The 21,702-nt window shown below is 48.7% G+C and overlaps 1 protein-coding gene across 5 annotated transcripts in view; it reads left to right on the forward strand.

Moving 5' to 3' along the window:
- Nucleotides 1–21,702, forward strand: part of LOC111247565 (uncharacterized) — a 56,659-nt gene that overhangs the window by 18,570 nt on the left and 16,387 nt on the right. For all 5 annotated transcript variants that reach the window (XM_022798648.2, XM_022798649.2, XM_022798651.2 and 2 more), the window contains exon 2: nucleotides 8,043–8,507. In XM_022798648.2, coding sequence (XP_022654383.1) covers nucleotides 8,043–8,507 — 465 coding nt within the window. The remainder of the gene's footprint in view (nucleotides 1–8,042; nucleotides 8,508–21,702) is intronic.

A 21,702-nucleotide genomic window follows, 5' to 3' on the forward strand; every position in this document is an offset into this window, starting at 1 on the left:
AGATAGATTTCGATGAATGAAAAATTGATGCGAACGGTTAGTTCACTTGGGCGGTGCCTCCGTGGCAGTGATGGTGGAGACAGCCGTAGCAACGATGTCTACCGGCGGGGCAATACAGCTGACCGCCATAATAGCAAGCCAAGTAGCAGTCTTCTCGTCCACGTCACGTCCATTGTCCATTGATGTTTCCCCACCTCCAGTATACTCTCTGAAACGTACATACGTACATACATGCTAGGCAATGGTCTTCCAACGTTAGATGCTTTTAAAAATCGGGTTGGTGGACCGCTTACCGTTTTTCACTCAAATGTCCAACGATGTCTCTGTGGACCTGCACAAATCGTATCCTGGCATTGTTGTTGTTTATATCGCTGCTGCCGCTATTTGGAAGACGAACCTTGATCTTGTTGTTGTTTTTTTGTTGCTTCTGGTATCATTGGGTTTATAATGAATCGGCACGCTGGTAAAGCTGGTACCAGCCTATCTTTTCCTTCATCGCTCCGCTGACTATACGACACGCTGTTACAGTGCACAAGAAAGCGCAACGAACCGCGACTGTGTGAACGTTTGCGCTATCCGATGATGATCGTTGCCGTCACCTACGCCGCAGTCGGGTGCGATCAACTTCGCTTTGCCAATAGCAGAAACAAGTGAACCAGTAGCACTATAGCTTTCAGCCAGTTGTTGGGGTGTTTTGAAAGAGAATGCTTGCTGGGGTTGTTGAAGGCAGTTGCTCTGCCATGAGATGGTCATAAAATCGACATAAACATTCTCGCGGGGACGAAAGCGCGCTTTCGTCGGAGCAACGATTGAGGAGGGGAGCGCTCGAGATTTCCCGCCTCGTAAACCTCGAGTCTGTTCTACGCCGGCAACGACGACGACGACGATGGTCTATGAACAGGATGGCTACACGCGGAAAAGAAAGGACGTTAAGTAGACAAGTTGTAGGTAGACGGAATTGGCACAGTAGGCGCACGAGAAACGAGTCAGGAAGAAGAAGAGGCGGAGAAAAAGCGATTCAGCGAAACGGTGCAGTGTACAAACAAGTGGTCTGTATGACTATTATGTTTGAATGAGTGACTGTACGACGATCAAACCAAAAAGGTGACGGCCATGACCGGCCACCAGCGGCAGCAACAGCAACGACAACAACAACAACAATTTTTGTGTCGATACAAACAATAGAGGTTTATGGGGGGAAAGCATGCTTCCATGGAACAGAAAAAGCTTTGTACCCATACAGTTGCTTCAAGTCTAGAAATAATATACTACTAAACTGATCTACGGGCGTTTGTAACTCATGTCATTGTTACGATACACAGTTAATTTCATGCACGTCAAACTATACCTGCTGCTATTGTAACTCTCACTTTTAACAAGATCGACAGATTATCACTGCCAAATCATTAACAGCTGGAATAACAAACGACGTCATCATCAGTAGCATGCAGTAGTTTTACCTAGTCAATTAGACGCGTATGTTCTCTAGGCGCATAGCAGAACAGATGACGAAAGTTGGTGCAGCAGGCCTGTTCTAGGACGCACTGGCACATACGACGACGAGCTGGACAGACATCAGGTCGTGACGTAGTAATACGCTACTACGTTACAATCTGCCTTTGCACATTTCGACTGCGGATAGTCCTTTTCCAATGTGTTGTGCGCGGAGTAAACATGCATATTATATATACAGGCCTTCCCATCGGTCAGCCGGCTAAAAACGACTTCTAGTGTTTTGTTTGCCTGTCTGCCCGTCTGTCGCTTCACGCTAGTAAGTGACAGTCGGACCGGGCGGCGTCTTGCTACAGGCGACCAATAGAAGTAGCTATCGAGGCAGCGTGATCGCAACCATTGTTCTCAGAGGGACATCGCTTACCTATCGTCGTTGAGGTGGACCTGGCCGGTAGGAGTAGCAGCTGCCTGCAATAACTACATCCGCTACCGTCATTGCCCTGTTTATGACCAGGAGTGATTGAATGCTATCGTCATTCCGTAGCTGTGGCTATGGCTGTGTTGGCCGATACGTCAGACACCAGGTAGGGTATAACTACAAGTTTACGTGTGATCTGACGATAACCGGCGCTTTCGCGGACTGAGTTAGCCACTTGCCCGGTCCAGCAACAAACACTTGACTCTAGCCGGTCGATAGAAACTTGTGCGTTTGGTATCCTCTAGCGGCGGCAGCGGCGGCGGTCGAGTAGAGGCTTACGGTTGCCAATGGTAGTGGTGTGCAGTTTGCAGCTATTACTCTGTTCAAGCCTACCTTGTAGTGTAGAAGCTTCTATCTTGTCGACTATATCCTGCGGTAAAGGCTTTCCAGCCGCCGCTGTCCACTGTGTACGTGTGCATAACATGGACGTGCGTGTACGGACCTGTCTGTCTATTTGGCAGAAGGCAGAAAGTTGCAACGTTGCTTCGAATAAAAGTCATTCGTCCATCATGCGGCAGACGTCCAGTCATCGGCTTTCGATGACCATTTGACAGTTGACCCTCGTCGCCTTATGAGACATTGGCCGTTTAGCGCCCAGCTAAGCGGGCAAGATTACACTGTGCAATGTGTTAGGCCTCCTGCGTCAGGCCGCAAGAGCCTGCTGCGGTAGATGGCGTGCTGCATACGCAAGCAAACATGCTTCCGTATCGCTCAGTCACACATATGGTAGCAACAGCAGCAGCGGCAGCCACAAGTCGGACCGTGTCTAGTGACCATATTTAAGTCTATAGTCTGGTCCGACTGATCTGTCTGCAAAGTTGTTTGAACCACCGGTTAATGCTGAGCCGCCTGATAGGATCAGCACTAACCGATCTCTTTATCGTTTGTTCGACTACTGCTCAAGCCTCTGTTGCTGGTCGACGCAGCTGCGCCACAGCAGAAGTTAGTCGTTCGACATCGGTAGTTTAGCGCCGAACGAGCGAGCGAGCGACTGACGACCCAGTACCTTATCCTCAGGGCTTGCGGCTGTCGCCTTCGTCGGCATGGGAAAGGTAGCGTCCTCTGCGTCATATTTTCCCCGTCTGCTTTTTCCATTCCTGACCCTGCCTCCCTCCGTGGTACGCCAAGCAGCGGCGTCTAAAGCGGTCACACCCAACGCGTTTAACGCCAGTAGGTTAGGTAAAGAGCTACGTCCCCGATGTTTAGGATGGAAATACAGGTCGGGGCGATGTGAACAACGGATAGTTTTTTTCGCTCACACACTCATAGAACACGCATAAACGTAACAAGCAGAGACGATTGCGGTGATCACGTTGCTTTTCCAACCGAACAAATACGGCGGTTGCGACAACGATCAAAGCAAAGGCGGTGGTAGCTGGATATATAGCGATAGGTAAATTATCGCCTCTTAGCGTGTTAACGCGTTCCTAAAGCCTCCGCCCACGCCGGCAAAGAGCGATTATTCATTGAGTTCGCGTAAATCACCTTTGTGATAGTCCAACTCAAGATAGCACCGTAGAACTGATTCTGTCAGCTGGTATTTCGAGCCCGTTCGTTTTGCTTCGCTAACACTAACACAAGCATGTCGAATATAGAAGACAGTCCTATGTTGTTCTGGCCATTGTCCACTAGCAGGGTTTGTCATCGTTAATGGAAATAGATTAGGTTGAACGTCCGCGAGATGCGCTCACTTGTCAAGGCGTTTTACCACCGAGGTTACGCAATCAGACTTGGTCTGTTCATTTCAGAAACGATCTAACCGAGTGCTGCCTAATGGGGCCATCCTATTTGAAATATTCGTGGGTACGCGCGGGCCAGTTAACCGTCTTGCACCCATGGCAGGACGCAACTGGTGTTACGTGCAAGAGAAAGACAAACCTCGAACAAAAAAATATCGATGAGATATCGATTGGCAGATGAATGAAAATTTTTCTCGGACGTCATGAAGCAAGAATGAAACAGAATGAGACAACGAAGCAGTGGTAAAAAACGTTTGTTTTCAAGCTAACCCGTTAGAGGCAGTAGTGTTCCTACCAACTGGGATTCCTTATAAAATACCGTTTAATGTGAGGTATTTACTTCGATAAGAGACTGTCACTACTAATAAGAACACAGTAAATAAATCGATAACTATTCTCTATCTAATAAGTTGAGGGGTTCATGAAAATCATATGAGATTATTCTGTACCCTTTTCACTTGGAAATAACTGCTAATAAATACATGATACTATTTAATAATTTATACCAGAACATTTCTTCATAATTAGGAACTTTATTCAAGTTAATTTATTATTTAACTATTTAAACAAACGACCATTTTTTGTTAACCATTTTATCATATCGATGTAAAGTTTGTTTTAGACTGTAGAGCGTTAGCTTCATTGCACTTTAACGCTGATGTTAGCTGAATCGTGATACTCAGATGTTGCTGCCCCTTTATCCTGTCGTTCTCTTTCAGTCCGTACACATTCCAGTGTGGTCTCCCCTTTAGCTCCTTACCAGCCTGGGTGCACGGCACCATTTTGAATAGGCGTCCCGCCACAACGCATTCACCCACAGCGCGCACGTTCCTTCGCGGCCAACGATCTTCAATCAGGTGTCCAGGTACGGAGGAGCCAACGGTCTCCTCGAACGCCGCTAGTGGACTACTCTTTCGATGCCAATTCGATTTGTGAAACGACGACGAAAATGCCGGCAACGAGACGAGAAGCAAAAAAGTTCGAACTATATCCTATCGCGGGGCTCGCGATCTGCCAAGGAGAAGCAGGCGGCTCAGTAGCACGAGACCGACGGATGTTGGCCGAGGCGTTGGTGGCTCCTCAGGCCGAAGTCGAGTAAAGCGGGGCGTATGCAAAAAGGAGGATAGAGGGGGTCAGCCAACGAGATAGGCAAGCGGGGGAGTTGAAAAAGAGTCAATTGAAATGCGCAATAGTTTCGGCCATTGCAGTTCGAACTGCGTCCTGTCGGTCGACCGAAGCCCAGCTGGCCTCTCAGTCTCTCTCCTTCTTTATCTGCTCTGCTTTGCTCCAGTGGATCAATCAGTTGGTCTTGCTAAGAGGACGCGAGAGCGGAGAGCTAGGGGGCGGAGGGTGTAGATGGAGGGGTCACTGGAGCGACTACCGTCTCGTCGAATACAGGCGGGTCCTTTGTCGTTCTATTTTGCATACTATCTCCTGTCTTCCTGATGCTGCTGGTGCTGCTGTAGCGTGCCATGGACACCGAGCGGTATAGACCACCGTAGTATGGTGCGGCAGTGAGTAGCTCAAGCTCTTGTGCTCAAGTCGTCGCTGCTGCTGCTGCTATCTTGCCTGCTTGCCCGTACCAACTGGTGGTGGTTGGCACCGCGTCGCCAATGAACGAATGAATCGCGATCCAAGATCGAAGTAGTTCACCCACTGCGTCAAACTCGTTTCGTTTGGCCATCTGCGACGAGTTGTCATCGAACTGTCCTTCTCTTTGTCGTCAAACTTATTCCTTGTCGGCTCTTCTTTTTTGTTTGATTATTCTACCACTCTATGTTTGCTGCGGTTGAAGGCACTAGTAGGACCTCAATGCTGTCAGCCAAAGAATGCGAAGTTCTGCATTTAGGTTCTATGTCGTCGAAAAACGACAGAAACCGAATAGACATGCCTGGACTAGATGTGTTATTTTCGGTGAGAAAAACCTGTCAAAATCAGGATACTCTAATAGTTACTCGAACAGTTTGCCTACGAACGACCGGTTAGCCGAAAAACAAAAGGAAGTAGTCGTGTTAGGATTATTGTTGTTATGGTAACATTTTTTCTATTATGCTAAGAATAAAGGTGGCTTACGGTTGACGTGGGATCAACTGGTCCTCTCTGCCCGTCTTCTACAACTGCTGACCGGCCACAGACGGTTGGGTTGCAACAAGCAGATGCGACGGATTTACGATCCTTTTGGCTAGCTGGTGATTCAGCTAGCCTTGTGGGCTATTTGAAGCTCATCGTTGGTATGGCGGACACCCCAGTAACTAGCTTTCCTGCTTAGTTTCCGGAGACGTCGTTTATAGAGTAGAGAAGGTATCTCACTTGCCTGACACTAGCGACATGCACGAACAAACAGGCCGCAGCTTCCCGCGTTTCCACAGTTCCTAAAATTGAAGTTAAAGCCAAGAAAGCCTGTGAACGAGGTTCGGCTTTAGTTCCCCTTTTCGTTCTTCTGTGGGGGGGAGGGGGAGGGGGGTTAAAGGCACACATACCCAGTGTGTTTGATACAGACACTAATAGTGGAACAGGACGATTGTCATCCTCTTACGAGCCGCCTTCATCACCCATTGCGCGTAGACCACATGATATGGCCTCACGATAGGCCATGAGATGTAGCGGGAGTAGGTGGGAGGCAAACGGCTGAAGCTAGGTAGCTATTTCTCAAAAGGCGCCCTACATACTGAGGGGGCATAGCATCAAACCAACCAGCCAGCCAGCAGCGGTGTGTCTCACAGTAGTAGTAGTAGTAGAAGAAGCGGAGGCGGCAGCCCATTTGGTAGGAAGATAGGGGAGTCACTTATCAAAATTGATACAAATCTACCCAAGGCGGGCGCGAGTCTCGTCCTATCCCTACACCTAGGCTGTGTTCATTGCTACGGCGGTTGCCTTCGCCGCTGGTTGCACTCAGTCACTTAGCCAGCTACCCCGAATGTTTCTCCTGCGAAGAAGACCCTGAGTACTAGTGTGGTGGGCAGAAGCAACTGTGAGCGGATCGGAGCTTACTGTAGGCAATGAAGGCACCGGAAGTACCCAGAAGGGGCGAGCGCGGGTTTGCCATCGGCATCGGTTGCCTTTAGGCTTGTGCAGGCAGTTTGACCATATGCCAATGGTATAGCGGTGACAATACTGTCTGTGTTCACGTTCTGCCGGTCTATGTATATAGGCACGTAGAAGTAATAAGGACATCCTATCAGCCACTACCGGCAACGGGAACCAGTTCTTTCACCAACGACAGTCCTATGGTTTACTCGCTACACACTTTTTTAGATCAGCTAGCAATGTATAGAAGCAATACGTTTACGGTGGCACATTCTCAGATCAACCTTAAAACTTTACTTAACTCATTCTTTCTTTTCATTTGTTTAGTACCTATACATTCTTATGTACCCCTTTAATTGTGTATGATGATGATGATTTACACGAAATGTTTCTCAGTGACATCGCTGCTACTGTTGGCACCCAGTGCCACTGTCATTGCGCGTTTTTCGCTGAGCAAGTATCCTTCCTTTCTTTCAGTCTTCCTCTTTTTTCCTCTCGCTACTATCTGTATTCATGCTGACGTTGCTGTGTTTGCCGTTAGGGGATTGACTATCCAATCATCCAATTTTTGCCAACGCGCAGCCTTTGTAGAGCGTTATCAGCTAAAGCCAAAAAAATCTCTGTATAGAGCTGGTGGTAGCAGTAGTGCCGGTATAGAACCAGGCGGGAATGGCCAGTAGGAACAACGCGTGCGAGGGGCGTGCAATCGAGAACTCTGTCCGAGGTGCTGGGGGTGAGAAAAGATTGGGACTAAAGGGGTTGGCATAGGTCGGGTTGGCAGGCTCAAATCACCGACCTACCGATTAGGAACTTCTTAGACACCGCTAAGAAAGACGAGGGCAGTGGGTGCCAGGCTGCTGTGCCCTTCGGTCGTCGACACGCCGCCGCTTCAACCCGTGGCCGCTCCTCAGTAGGCCGTCGGCAGACCGACCGCACTCGTCCCGCCTAGATAATGGTGGCAAATTTGAATTTAAGAGCTCTTCTCATATTCACGTCATGAATGGCAACTTCCTCTCAGAGGGCTTCAAATCATAGCGTGGTTAGCAAAACAGAAGGGGAAGGAAAAGACGAAGTTGAAGGCCGCCGCGCGGGATGAAAAGCGACTGAGGATATTGGCTAGACTAAAGAATTTTAGGAAGTTATTATATTACTCCAGCAATGAGATGGAAAATGTCCTGGAAAAGGATGATGTAACAGACATCGGGCCGGCAAACAGCGGCGCATGACTATTAAAGCAGGTGTTAAGCAGTTAAGCGGAAATCTTAACGAATTTACATTGGGCAAGAAACTTTCAATCGGCATTAACTAATCTGTTTTGTTTGTTTCTTTTGTGTCTCTATTTTCAGTTGAGGTGGACAACGCTTGGAGAATGGATGATGACGTTCTAACGTGCGGCGTGTGCTACCAGCGGTTCGCGTTGGTTGACATACTGCGTTTCATCGAGCACAAAATGCATAACTGTAGTAACAAGGAAAATAGCACTGCGAAAAAATCGTTTGGTGTCGCCCTGCACAGCCTTCCTCAGGGCGTACTGTCTGGCCTTAATGCGCTTACTAACCTTTCAAGTTTGTCCACGATGTCCGGTTCGACGCATTCGCCCCAGTCGCCTACTGGTTCGACGGCAGGATCTGGCCTGGGCGACGGCGATTCACGACCCTTGAGTCCGCGAGGCGTCAAGCGAACCCGCGACGACGACTCGCGAGCCCCCTCACCACGCGAGAAGGCCAAAAGTAGTTCAGCTGCCTCTGCAACCGCCGTGGACAACAACAAATCAGTCCTCGCCGATGCAGATACGAACACCTCATCTACTGGTAAGCTCAATGATTGTATTACTGAGTTTGCTCTTCTTTTCTTTACAGTGTTCAGGTTACTTTAGTACTGCAAACCTTTGTATATTTTGGGCAATGCAGTTAATAAGCTGACGAAACGATATTGCTTAAGTTATAATTCTAGGCGAGCAAACGTTTGGAGAAGAAGTCCCAAATATTTATCCGACTACTATAGAAAAGGTAGTGCCTTATATCTTTGGTACCAGTTGTTTGTTACCCAATACATGCATATCTATCTGAAATCAGCGATCGCCTATTTTTCTGGGTAGCTACTAATTGTGTTCCACTTTGGTATTCTCAACATTTTAATCACTTGCTACTTTATCCTGCTGCTGGCGATCGTTGTACTTCATCTGGGCAGAAGGTAGATTTTCCTACTGGCTTCTTCCTTAACTGAAGCCGCGTTGCTGTCGTTCCAATGGTAGCAGTCAGTGCAAATTTTGAGAATCATCCATTCGGCTGGAACAATCGGTCCGGGCTTTTTGGCGGCGCGGCTGATTGGCTACGAAACGCTGCTGGTTACCACCATTCTCACAATGCAACACTTTCTCAGATATTTCTTGGTGTGCGAACTCGTCAATGGGTTTAGTCGGTACCAACGTGTGTTGTTGATTTGGATAGTCTTGTCCACAAAATTGTCCATGATGATTATTGGTTAGCGCCGTCGTATGGCTGAACCAAATGACTGTCTAGCTGACGCTACTGCCGCCGATGACTTCTGGCTACTGGTCAGTGGAACAGAGACGTTTTTCGACAACATTTCATCTCGTTGACCATCCCACCCTCGAGCAGCAGTAACAACGAACAAAGGCAGCTAAGACAAGATCGTGAACACGTCTCAGACGAAGCGATGCTTTGGGCCTTTCTAATTGCGCTGGGACGGGCCGATTGGCCAACTAACCCCCTGACAGTCGTTCGTCGAGACGTGCCTTTTATAAAATTCATTGTGTTCTTAATGTGTGACACACAACACACAACTAGTACTGATAAAACAACCGACACAATCTACCAAGACAATCACTAGATAACTGGGTAACTGGAAATGATCTACTTAATCAGCTAAAGCTCGCATTTGTCTACCCATATGCTTGTATATATGTCATGGACTGGTTTGCATCTTGGTATAGTGTTTTCGCGCCAGCATCCTTCAAGTCTACATGACCATTCATTATTCCCTGCTTGTGCGCTCCGCTCACTGAAATAGTCATGTCGGTTTGGTAGCCGTCTACAGCCAAAGCTCTCTCTCTGCTTCTGTGTGTGTCTGTATATGTTCGACACAGTCTGTCTACGGCCATCTCATGTCTACTGAATGCTGTGCGCTCCTACGTTGTCGCGAACGGCTTTATCAGTTTTATCTATGAGGAAGCTCCCCCTGTCTTTCAGCTTCTGATCACAGCAAGCACAATAGTAGCCCTACCGGCATTCCGTACTGCCCAAAACTCACCCGGACCTTTTTGCGCTCATAGTGTGCGCACCATCCGACGTTGCCCTCACATTCGCCACTGGCAAATCTATCCACCCACGGCGACAGCAGCAGCCTTTCTTCCTTTTCGTTGTCTTTAATGCCACGTCAATGTCAAACCCCAACGGGCGGCTGGGCACCCAGCTGGCCAAGCACGCTCTGCTGTCTATGTACTCGTCTGTCTTTTACCCCATTGCGTTCTATTCTATTCCCAGTATGCATTCTCTGTCGGTGGAGTTCTAGGCGTTGTCCCCAACCCCTGTCCCCTCTCCCCCAGCTTCGCACTATACTCGGGCGATGGTCCCTCTTCTTCGTCGATACCGTCATCTCCAACGAGCTTTATCTATTTTTGCTCGCTGTCTTGCTACGAGTTCGTTTTTCGTGCTCTTTTTCCCTTCGCTCATCCCTTTGTGTTCGCTGTGTTTCTCTTGCCTCGTTCTTTCCTCTCATCCAATACGAGGGAACAGACAAAAAGGACAAACCCAGACATCAGCTGTTTTCTCGAATATTTTTCTTTTATTTATCAACCCTCTGTCGAAGCTAACGGCAATCTGGGTTTTCTAACATGGCACGAGTTATTGCCAAGACTTTTTCCAATAGAAAGACGACAATCGACAACCTTTACTCCAGTGCTGATTTAGTACAGCTTGCTAGTATGTTGCTAAACGATTGGTGAGATGAAAGAAGACGTTGCCATTCGCGATGCAATAAGACTTTTTCTCATAATTCGTCCTCAAATATCCCCCTCTTTTCACGTTCTTTTCAAATATATCTTTCGTCGTTGAGATTTATGTGACTATTGCGACGTTTCTTTCTCAAACTATGCTAGTATATAAGTTGGATGTCTAACTTTCGGAGGTCTGCTTGCCTGTTCACCTTTATGGAGTGGCGGCATCCGGGACCGAAAAACGTAAGTTTGTTAAGAAAACAGAAGCCGTATGGCTGCCTTTAATGCGACTGACGCTGTCGTTCTTTGAAAGGCTCCTGAAGTGGTACTCGCGGCGAGGCCACTCGGGGCGCGCCCGCACGCCCAGTGTCTTGCCGCCTTGCGTGTTATGTTCAACAGGCACAACTGTGTCGCACTGGTGTATAATAGCCCAGAGAACGTAATTAACTCTTTTTAGGGTGTTGTACGCTGGCTTTGTGTGGTGCCGTTCAGGCGGTAGTAAGCGTAGGAGGTGGGCCGAAGGTTGGGACGAAGGCTTTGAAGGGAAGCTCCGTCCAGGAGGTAGCTGAAGAAAGGGCTTGTGAATGGCGAAGCGGCGCTGGCGCCGGTGACAGGGGGAGAGGGGGGTACGCTCACCGAGAGCCTGCCTTCAAGTCTACTTGCTCAACGTTGGACCTTCTTCATGTTCTCCACGAAGCGACCCGCGGTTGTCCTGCTGCTCGCAACGATGGTCACAGGCACGAGCGGGATGCGATGGCGGTTCGCACTACGCGTGGTGGTAATGTTGTAATGAAGGTTTACTCAGGATTATGATTCGGAGCGGAGGAAGGATAGATAGGACAACGAGTGTTATGGAAGAGTTGTTCAAGAGGATGTTGAGGGCCCACGACCGCATGATACGCACGGAGACAGACAGATGCATAAGCATATATGTTGTTAAGCATAGAAAGACACACAAGGGCACAGTAGAAGCGACAGCCACCAAGCACTGAGCTGGGAGGAACGACGTATTTAGAATGCCATGAAGATCCCATACATCTAAACGGAGCAGGATTTCGCCACCCGGTTCCCTTCTTTAGAGCACGTCTTAACTAGCTTAAGATGGACGAATTATTCAGCCGTTACGATGTTGTGCAACGTATGCATTTAGGGGTAAAGTAAACGCCCTGTGGTACTCCGCCTGCTACAGTACCGTACTAGTGTGCATTGGTTATTTAAGTGGATGAGCAAATCGCTCGGTAACACACGTCCATCACTTAAAGTACGTAATAAACTCAATTTCCTTTCCCAAATGAGTACTTGTTTCCTGTGAAAGTTACGATTTTCACAGTTTTCTTCTAGTTTTTGGTTTCAGAAAATGTCCGATTGTCACATCGAGCATGGTCGCATTGTTGGCAATACTTATCGGCGATCAGTGACTCCGTGTCGCGTTCCCACGTAACTTACGTTTGCTACACAAAAAAATCGCTGGTGAGCCCGCGGAAAAACAAGACATGCTTTACCATTGACTAATTGATATTACAATATCGTGCAATCGTCGCCATCTCTAGGCTACATACAGCTGCTAACAAAAGTTACCAATTGTGTTATGTTCATATTGGCAATGTGCCTGTCTAGCAGCAATTGTTATTTAGAATCTGCTGCTGTTCTATAAATAATAATAACAAAACGGAAAACATTGAAACGCATTGTTAATGTAACAAATAAGTACAAACAATAAATCTCTTGTTTTCGCTACAGCCTATTTTGTTTAAAGAGGCTAATGTCAATTTTGCCCGTAAAACGAAACTAAACAAGTAGAATAACCGGAGAGTGTTCCAGCGACCTTTTTCTAGCAATGGTTCAGTAAGTAGAGTCGTTCTATCGAATTCCACTATGGTTTTCTTTGGTTGTCCGTTTGTTGTTTTTCTGGTCTGCATCGTCGTCATCTTTGTGCAGCTCCGGCGGATAAAGACGACCTGTTTGCCTGTAACGTTCAGAATTCGTAGTTATTTGTCCCATTACTCCAAATCGCTGTTCATCATTCTCGTGTGGAGGGCTCTAAGCTTGCATAGGTCCTATGGATCGGCCCCGTGCATGCCAGGGACGACGGGATAGCGGTAGCGCTCTCCACTTGCGACATATTTTGCTGTACCGTCAAACAGGCAGCGGTTTAGGAGGCAAGCTGCAGCCTGCAAGCAGGGTAAAACGGGGAACGCGTGGACCAATCTCAGGCAGTGTTCCCATGGGGAGTCACGGGATCTAGCAGCAGCTGAGTGGCAATGGCGGCAGTGCGTAAGGGGCGCGGCGGGGATGCGCAAGGATGCTTGTCTGGCCACCTACCTCCTGCATGCTGCTTGCCGTGCTTGCCGTAGCTGTCTTGCCTGCTTTGCCGCTGCTCGCTTGTTGTGCTGGGCAGTCAGCCAGGCAGGCAAGAAGGCCGGCAGGCAGGCCACGCTGAGTGGGAGAAACGGGAAGAGGGGCACCAACCAGGTAGAGGAACGTCGGCCGCCGGCCTCCTCGCGGCCTCATACGGGCCTCAAGCATGGCAGCGGCGGGCCCGGACAAGCCCAGCACGAGATGAGGCAAATATTTCGGCGGCTGTCCATTGGCTGCCTGCTCTGCTCTAGCCCTCGCTGCACTCCTCCACTCTTCTACTGCGCTCGACTAGGGGGCGGTCCCTCTTGCCTCTTCCCCCAGTTGGACCCCGTCGCTGGCTCGTTTGCCCCAAAGCCCCAGCGCTTGCCCGTCCTGCCGACGGAAGAGTCTTTTCGAAGTGCCCCGAGGCCCTTCCTTCGCTTGTCCAGAAGCGCTTCGCTTCTCTACGGGCACGGCGACCCACGGCGGCCTCGACCCGCGCACTGAAACTCTATCCCAAGTCTGTTCCCTGCCCTAGTAACGCCTCTCTCGGTACAATTGCTGCTGCTGTCCCCAACAGACGACGGCGACGACGACAACGAGTCAGTGAACAAACCAACGAGCAAGCGGACGGAAGCGCCACTGGTGGCCGACAAGGCGAGTTGCTGCCACTGCTGCTGCTGCCTCGGCCTTATCAATGGCAATAGGCAACGGAGAAAGGAGTACTGGCCAGACTGCGAGGTCTAGCCTCCCTTCTGTGCTTGCCATTACCACCCACATCACTAAGCAATGAGAGAAGCCACTAGCTGCGCTAGATCTCACGACGGTTACCGACTAGCGGTTCACTCGGTTGCTTTACTCGCATCGTCTTAGACTGCTTCACTTTTCTTTCGCGCGTTAGGTGAGCAAGACGAAAGGTACAAAGATAGGAAAAAGATCGGCGTTGACGATGGCGGTAGGGACCGCCACAGTGGCAACGGCGGTTCCTGTAGCGGCAGCATCGACGACAATGACGCTAGAGAAGGTAAGTATGGCACGAACAATCGGTCGACTAATGTTAATGCTGCCACTTGATAGGCATGCCATCTACACAGCCAGCTAACTTTGCTGGCAAACGAAGGCAACGCAATTCTGTAGGCCCTTAAGGGGCCGAACGCCGCGGGGAAGAACGAACAGGAGCGGGGGTAGGTAATGCAGGCTGCCACGAAGGACAGAGCTAGGAATGCTAGGCAAACCCACACCTGAAGGTAAGCTCAGTTGAATGGCGGCAGGAGGGACTGCTGAGGTGCGCGAGGGACTTGCGCAGTTGCAGGCGCGGCTAAAAAAAAAGGCAGACACAGGGTAGAGGAGAGGGCAATGGCATAGACGAAGCCTGCGTCGCTCGCGCACGCAATGGGACGACGGCCAGCGCGCCGCTATCTGCGTGGCTGCTGGTGATGGTAGTGATGGCCGAAACAGAGAGGGAGGGCTGAAGCCAGACCAGGCAAGGCAAACAGCTCGGCAGCAGCAGGTTTCCGAGACGGCGAGGACACCGAAAGGACCTCACCGTGGCTGGCCACCAGCCTCCCGCGGCGGTGGCGTGGTAGTGGTGGCGGTGTTGGTTGTGGCCCCCCTCTCTCCGCCTCCACCGCCGCTCAGAGCTGGCTGGCTGGCCAGCCGCGCAGCTGTCCCTCTCTGGTCGCCTGGCGGCCGACCAACCGCCCGGCCCTTAGCCCTCGACCACTGGTCGCCCTCTGCATAATTCTAAGATGAGGAGCTCCAGGGGCCCACCGCCCACTCGGGGGCCACTAGTCACTAAGAGCCACGGGCCAGTCGGCCGCAACATACCATATATATACCATATATACATATGCGATGCACACCGCAGCGTTCCGCACCATGCAGCCATCGAGTGGGGCCGCAGAGGGGCTATGTGTGTGGCTGCCTGTACGGGCTGTGGCCATCCAGCGAGTCCAACTACCATCGCTATCACAACCGCTATGGCCGCTGCCCCCACCCCCACTCACACCCCATAAGCCCGGACATCCCCCAAGCGGCATGATGGGGTTTCGCTCCAGATCATTGGGGCCGAGGGCGGGCCCTTGCTGCCCACTCCGCTCGCCTTGCCTGTCTGATACCGGCAGGTCCAGATGAGCCCGGGCGGGGCCACTGTCTGCCGCCCACGTATGTCCGCAGTGACCTTCGGCATAAGCAGTTGCTGGGGACGACGACCACCACTAGTACTGCCACGACAACTACTACTGCAATAACCACTACTACAGAATTACTAGATTGGCCTGGCGAGGGTGTGCGTCTACACTATAGCATTTGCTTACCGTTTCATATTCACCTGCATCACGCGACGACTGACATTGCGGTTGGTACTCCACGTCCATGGCCTCTGCTAGGTGGTAGGCAGTCTGCTGTACGCAGCTGGAATAGTATTTGCGACACATTTAAACATTCACATCGAGGAGGTGAGAAACCTATCGACCTGAACAAAAACCAATCTAGTAGTTTTCTGCAAAGTCTGGGACAGCCCTTAGTGATTTCAATTTTCGCTTCGGTCTACAATAGATGGAAAAGGTAATAAAATGAAAGAAGGAAGAAAGGAACGTCTAAAACCGTCTAGACGAGAACAGCGGGGACTACGTTCTGCCGATGCGGTCCCACACTGATCGTATAGCGAGCGAGTTCTATCTAATTCAGACACAATATTTTTTTGCTCTTGAATTTGTCCCTGTTTTATGGTCATAAGCGTTTTCATTGTGACTGCAGGCACCGCTGACGGCAGTACAACGGAATCGACAAATTCGGGTTAGTATAAAAGGTTATTTCAATTTATGCACTTTGTTCCATTGTAACACAGTAACACGAAACGTATTTAGAAATGGTATAAAACCAGCAAACTATAATATCTCTACGTTTTGCTTGCTTTCCTTTTTCATTCGTGTCGTCTACTGATTTTAGACGATAGACGTAGTAACAGTTTCATTGGGCAACAGTTGCAGCGGCAGCAGCGTCGAGCACCGATCGCCATCTAAGGGTCATCGGGAAACACCGATCGACGCTGATCAGGTGAGAAATTTGTTCCGACGAAATGTGAACTGGTTTGCGGAGGAACGCCGATGCAGGCAGTGGCTCCGGCATCAGGCAGCAACAGCACCGCTTCGACTGCCTCCAGATTGCAGGGGCGGCTTGCGTTGTCGTCTTCACCGCCACCGCAGCCGTCGTACTGATGACTGAAGGAGCAGAGAGGCTGGAACCATGCAAGCGATCATGTGATGTAGAGCGCGATTTGGCAATCTTTCGAGCCATTTGCCTCGATAGGCGGCGTTGGCTGTTCTACGGACCTATGCTGTTATGTAGCTACTGCAGCGACCGCTACCGTTGCTGTTCCCACCGTCATCTTACGACGACGCCTAAACCGGAGGACCAAGCAAATGACCTGGGAGAGAGAAAAAGGGTCTGAGAGAAATGAAGCAGTGAGGAAAGGCAGCAGACGGTCGGAAGACAGTGGCGGTCCTTAAGTAGGAGAGTACGGGAGTTGATAAGAAATCGAAGGGAACTGGAGGACTTATTTGCATGTTTGGCTTTGCAGCCTTTTGCTCTTAATTGACTTAGCACCCGCCAAGCCGCTTTTCCCCTATCCCGTCCTACGCTAACTCATTCTTCGCATTGATGTTGGCCAAACGATCTGAAATCTAAGGTTTCATCGAGTCATCTAAGCCTTGAAAGCCGCCCTCGGCCTCTTGACTCCAAGCTCTTGATTGCCGCCTATCCATATATATATGCTACCCATTATTTTTGACTCGAATCGGACCGGGTCAGTAATGCTTGTGTAGCAAAACTTCATCATTCTTTGGGAGCTGACCTCAAATATCGGTATAGCAGTGTTCCAATTCTGTACGGCGAAGTGAGTTTTTTTTCCCTTATCACAGTCGTCTTCATGCGCGTGGGCGCCGTTTTAAGCATTCTTGAAATGATTCATGTACTGCCCAAAAACGAGGAGCGGTCGTGTAATTCAACCATACAGCCACGCACACACACGCCAATACAGTTGCCTGCCCCTAAGTCCTTTGACTCGGACACGCCGACTTCGATTCTTACATCGGCCTGCTCGTGTTGGTTTGGAGGGAGGCTCTGCAAGCCAAATCGTATTATGGATCGGTGTCGTCCGTCCTGACCAGGAAGAAGGACCTAAGAGGACAACAAAAACCACAACAAATTTGGCCAAGTGGAGAGACGGGCAAGGGAGACGCGGGGGAGATGTTTCAGAGAATGTTTTCAGGCTGAGAAATAGAGGATGGGGGTCGTTGATCCATGCAATAGCTTGTCGGCCCGGGACCAACGATCAATGATATGCTCATGCCCTAGACTTTTACCTCCCATTCAGCGCCAAGAAAAAGGTATCTAAGAAGAACGCACACAGTAATAGCACATTCGATAGACGTATCGACGATTACTACAAGCATTACATACCGCGAAGAATTTTTGCATATGTTTACCGGTGACTATTTCGTTCTAATTTATTACATTTTAAAAGTTAAAGAGAATCAAGTGTATACAGATACTGGTACGTCATAGACGACAGTGGATCTCTATATAATATCCGAACCTGCGCATGATATGCCTCAAACAGACGTTTTAATGGCTGTTTAATTGTCGTATATACCAGTGCAACCCTAACCATTACGAATTGTCACTGGCGAGGTTATTTCACTTCCGTGCCAGAAGATAGCTTCACCGTTGCGATCTTGTCGATGCCATCGCTACCCCCAAAAGTTAAGCCCCTCACTGATTAGCATGGCTAACTATTTCCTATATACGCATTGGTTCTTATGACATTCCTATTCGCATTGACTGGCTCGCTGTCCGGTCGAGTCTGGTTTGATCATCCGTTCGTCTGGGGCGACAGATGCCCCGGCGATAGATAAATTAGGTGAAAGAGCGCTACGGTCGACTTAGCAGCATCAGCTCTATCGGCATGAGAAGACGAAACGCGAAAAAGTCTAAAGCGAGTCAAGAAAAAAAAACAATGACCGTCAGAAAGCGCTGATGGTGGCGATACTGGTGACGGTAATCTGTAACTGACCACTGGTTCGTCTGGATAGAACTGAAGTGTAGCGCAAATGGCCGGCTTCTATTGGTTGGTTGCCTTAGTGGTGCCCCAAAGAGGCCGCGACGATGTCCGCTGGTTCAGGTCACAAGTCAAGATTACGGAGGAATCCCGTTGGCCACGCGTTTTGCTCAAATCGAACTACTGACAAAAGCGAGAAGTAGCTGCTATTTCTTAAAAAAGTTGACCTGTTCAGTAAGGCAAAATCAATTACTCAGGCCACCGCTACCATCGTCAACACTACCGCTAGTAGTATTTCGATCAGGATCGCTAGACGACAGAAAGGGCTTTAGAGCTTCGACTCTTTTCCCAACTTATCGATGAATGTATTGGCGCGCACTATCCTTGAGAAAGTCCTTTATGATTGCCAGTTGTTAACCGTCTTATATTTGAGCCGTTCGAAATTCCACCCAGCAAAAAAATTGATATTAAATTTTTAGCAATAACGTATAAGAGTCTAGCAGTTACTAGAGCAGTTACTTTTAACTGAAAAGCAAATTTAAAGAGAAATGTAAACTAATGTTGAATGAATTGGATTAGAAGAATTTTTTTAGGACATTTGAACTTAAAAAAGTTGGTCGCTAACGAAAACTAGCACCTCATCAAATGACCCACCTATTGGTAAGTGTTGTATATCATATGATACTAAGTTTTTTCGATTCTCTCGGTAGCAGAGTCGGAGATAGAATTTTCAATTTCTATGATTTAAGTCGGTCGCAAAGAACTTACTTCGCGTACTTGAAAGTGGCAAAACAGAACACATCATAACAGAGCAAGTTGACGAAGTTATCGACCGTGTTGGCGGTGTGGTTCGAAATGGAACGAATTTTGCCAAAATGGTGGGCGGTTAGCCTAAAGTTAAATGTTGTTTAGATTGAAGAATTGTGAGTGTGGCTGTGGCCGCACATCTGAGATTTTGGGAAAAGGGGGGTCGTGCTCAGGCTTCTTTAAGCTTTAGACCGAAGCGAACGTTGCGCCGGCTGTTGGCACAATGGGAGCCGCTCGCCAGCGAAGGCAGAGGCTAACAACCTAAACGACGATTTTATTCAGTTGGTGACGATCAACCCTCCTCCTTCCTCCTGCTAAGTGAAAGCTACGAGCGGCTGCGGCTACGGCTACGGCTACGACATCTACAGATATTTGAACAACTACTTTTTCCACGACGGGGACGACTACAACGAAAAACTATCGCCGTCATTTTTCTAGCACCATCTAGAACTATCTCCTCACTTCGCCAAACTATCCCCACGTATCGGTCCTTTCGATTTTTTTGCGTCTGTCTTTTCTGCGACAACATCTGCTAGCGATGTTAGTTTAAAATTTTAAATTTTAGCGCCGACAATCCAGCAGGAGTTTAGAAACGCAGTGACAAATCGAGCAGTTTGTCACCTTTCTCTCTTATAGCAAATTTCCGAAGTGCATCGACACTTGGAATCAAAAACCACATCAAAACTCTCCGTACTGGTTTTGGTTTGCGACACGATGTCAAGCGATCACGAAGGCTGGGGCAATGGCTTTCGGTAAATATGTTAATAAAAGATAATAAAAAAAAACTAGCTATTTCTGATACATATATGCCTCTACTAACGTCGGATTGCAAATACCGTGCTCGGATATACGAAGCTGTGTCAACCTATCATTGATACCAGTGCAACAATCCTGAGCTCCGTATTTGTGCGAAGCGAGTCTGACATGTGCTATGCTTAGCCAAATAGGGAGTGATGGCCGCTAGTTGTGTTTTCGTTCCCCTATCTGCTATGAATTGTCGGATGTTGCAAGGACGTATTCAGCGATAGGAAACGCTTAATGGCACCAGCAAATGCTATCCGCTATTCGGCAGCGCCTCATGATCGTTGGCTAGTCATAAGGTGAGGCCTATCGACTAACTGACCGCTGTCGTTTGTCTTTCACGGCCGTTATAACGTCCTCCGTTCTTTCTGACAGCCTTATAGTCGGGGTTCTTTTTATAGGCATTGCTGCTCTCTATTAAATCTCTCCAGAGTACTTATAATGCATTTATCTGCATACACATACACATACACACACATATATATACACTATATGTTATCAGGTGCATGTATGCAATACCATAATACAACGCCATGAAGCTATTTCGAATGGCGATAGTGAAAGTGAAGAACACATTATATGGCTGTGGACACCTCCGAGCCACTTGAATAATATCAAATAGAATGACGTTTAGGTCTATTTAAATAAAAAGAAAACGTAAGAGGCGCCCATCGAATGGAATTGAAACGGTTTGGACATTTATAAGATAACAACATTTCCCTAGCCTTTACATTGTCGTCCACGCTCCTAGGTACTTGACCTTTTTCTTGTCGGTTGATCTAACAACTTAGCGAATGTTTACGTGTTTCGATCCGTATTTTACCGATGCTTGATGTGTAAAGTGGGCGCTGAATGCCAAAGGGGATGTTGTCGTAGTCTGATCAGTAGACATCTCGCCTTCAAGCTGACTATACGTATATTTGGTGGGCACGGCCGGTAATTCAGACGAGCGAGCGGACATGCTTTTACCGCACTGACTGGTTGTTATGCCGGCCGCCGGACATTCAGGTCGTGACCTGCCTGACCCTCGCGAGGCCAACCAGGTCACTGTCAGTGTCAGCATGCGATAATACTGCTCTCTGGACCCTGCTTCCCTTGTTTCTCTCGGTTTCATTTACTTCTCTAGATAAAATAAGTACACAATATTAAAGCAAGCTTTCGACGACAACGACGACGACGACGACGATGCATATAGCAAAGTGGGCGTGAGCCCAATATTGCCGGCCTTCATGCATGCTCGTCTGACGCTGTAACTAGCGCGTCAACGGCAGGAGCCGATTAGTAAGGCCCTTGTGCGGCCTGCTACATTGAACAGTTTTTTTTGCTTCGCATTTATGTACCTACTTGCCGTATGCTGTCGTTTAGGTGCATATGTGTATGAGTTACATCGAGTGGTGACTGAATGTGTGAACCGATCTGTACCAATCACTCGGCGCCACGGCTGCTGACTACCCTACAATCCACTCTGAACTGCTATTACCGTTACAGGAACAGCCATTGCTGCATCGATTTTTGCTGCCAGTTAAGATAACCGCTAACGGAAGTGAAAGTTTAAACACCTTTGCCTTAATTATTTCCCACCGCGCTTAAAGTAGAAGGGGGTATTGTTGGTTTGCTTGGGTTACGTTAGTTTAATCCTTCGGCTGGATTCGATCGGGTCCACTAAATGGAGGCCGTGCGAGTAAGGACACGTTGGCTCGATCAGTTGTTAAACCGTTCCTCCTCTCTTTTCGCAGAAGCAAACAACTGTAACTGTATACACGCTCATTCTGTTTAGGTTTCCCATTCTGGTTCTCTGCCTTGATGAATTTCGCTTACGCAGTTTGCTCACAAGCTGGTTCCTTTACCGCTGGTGGCGCTGCGGCTGCTGCTTCTGTTGCTGCCGTCGCCGCCAACAATAAGGAAAGTTGAGTAATAGTGTCACGACTTTCGAAAAACACCGCCACTTGAATATCCTCCGTTTTATCTCTCTCCCTCTCTCACAGGCACACACACGAAGACGAGCTAGCTACACTAGCGCCAATGCTAACAGCGACAGCAGTTT

Source organism: Varroa destructor, unplaced genomic scaffold (genome assembly GCF_002443255.2).
Source record: "Varroa destructor unplaced genomic scaffold, Vdes_3.0 BEIS01000003.1, whole genome shotgun sequence".
NCBI lineage: Eukaryota > Metazoa > Arthropoda > Arachnida > Mesostigmata > Varroidae > Varroa > Varroa destructor.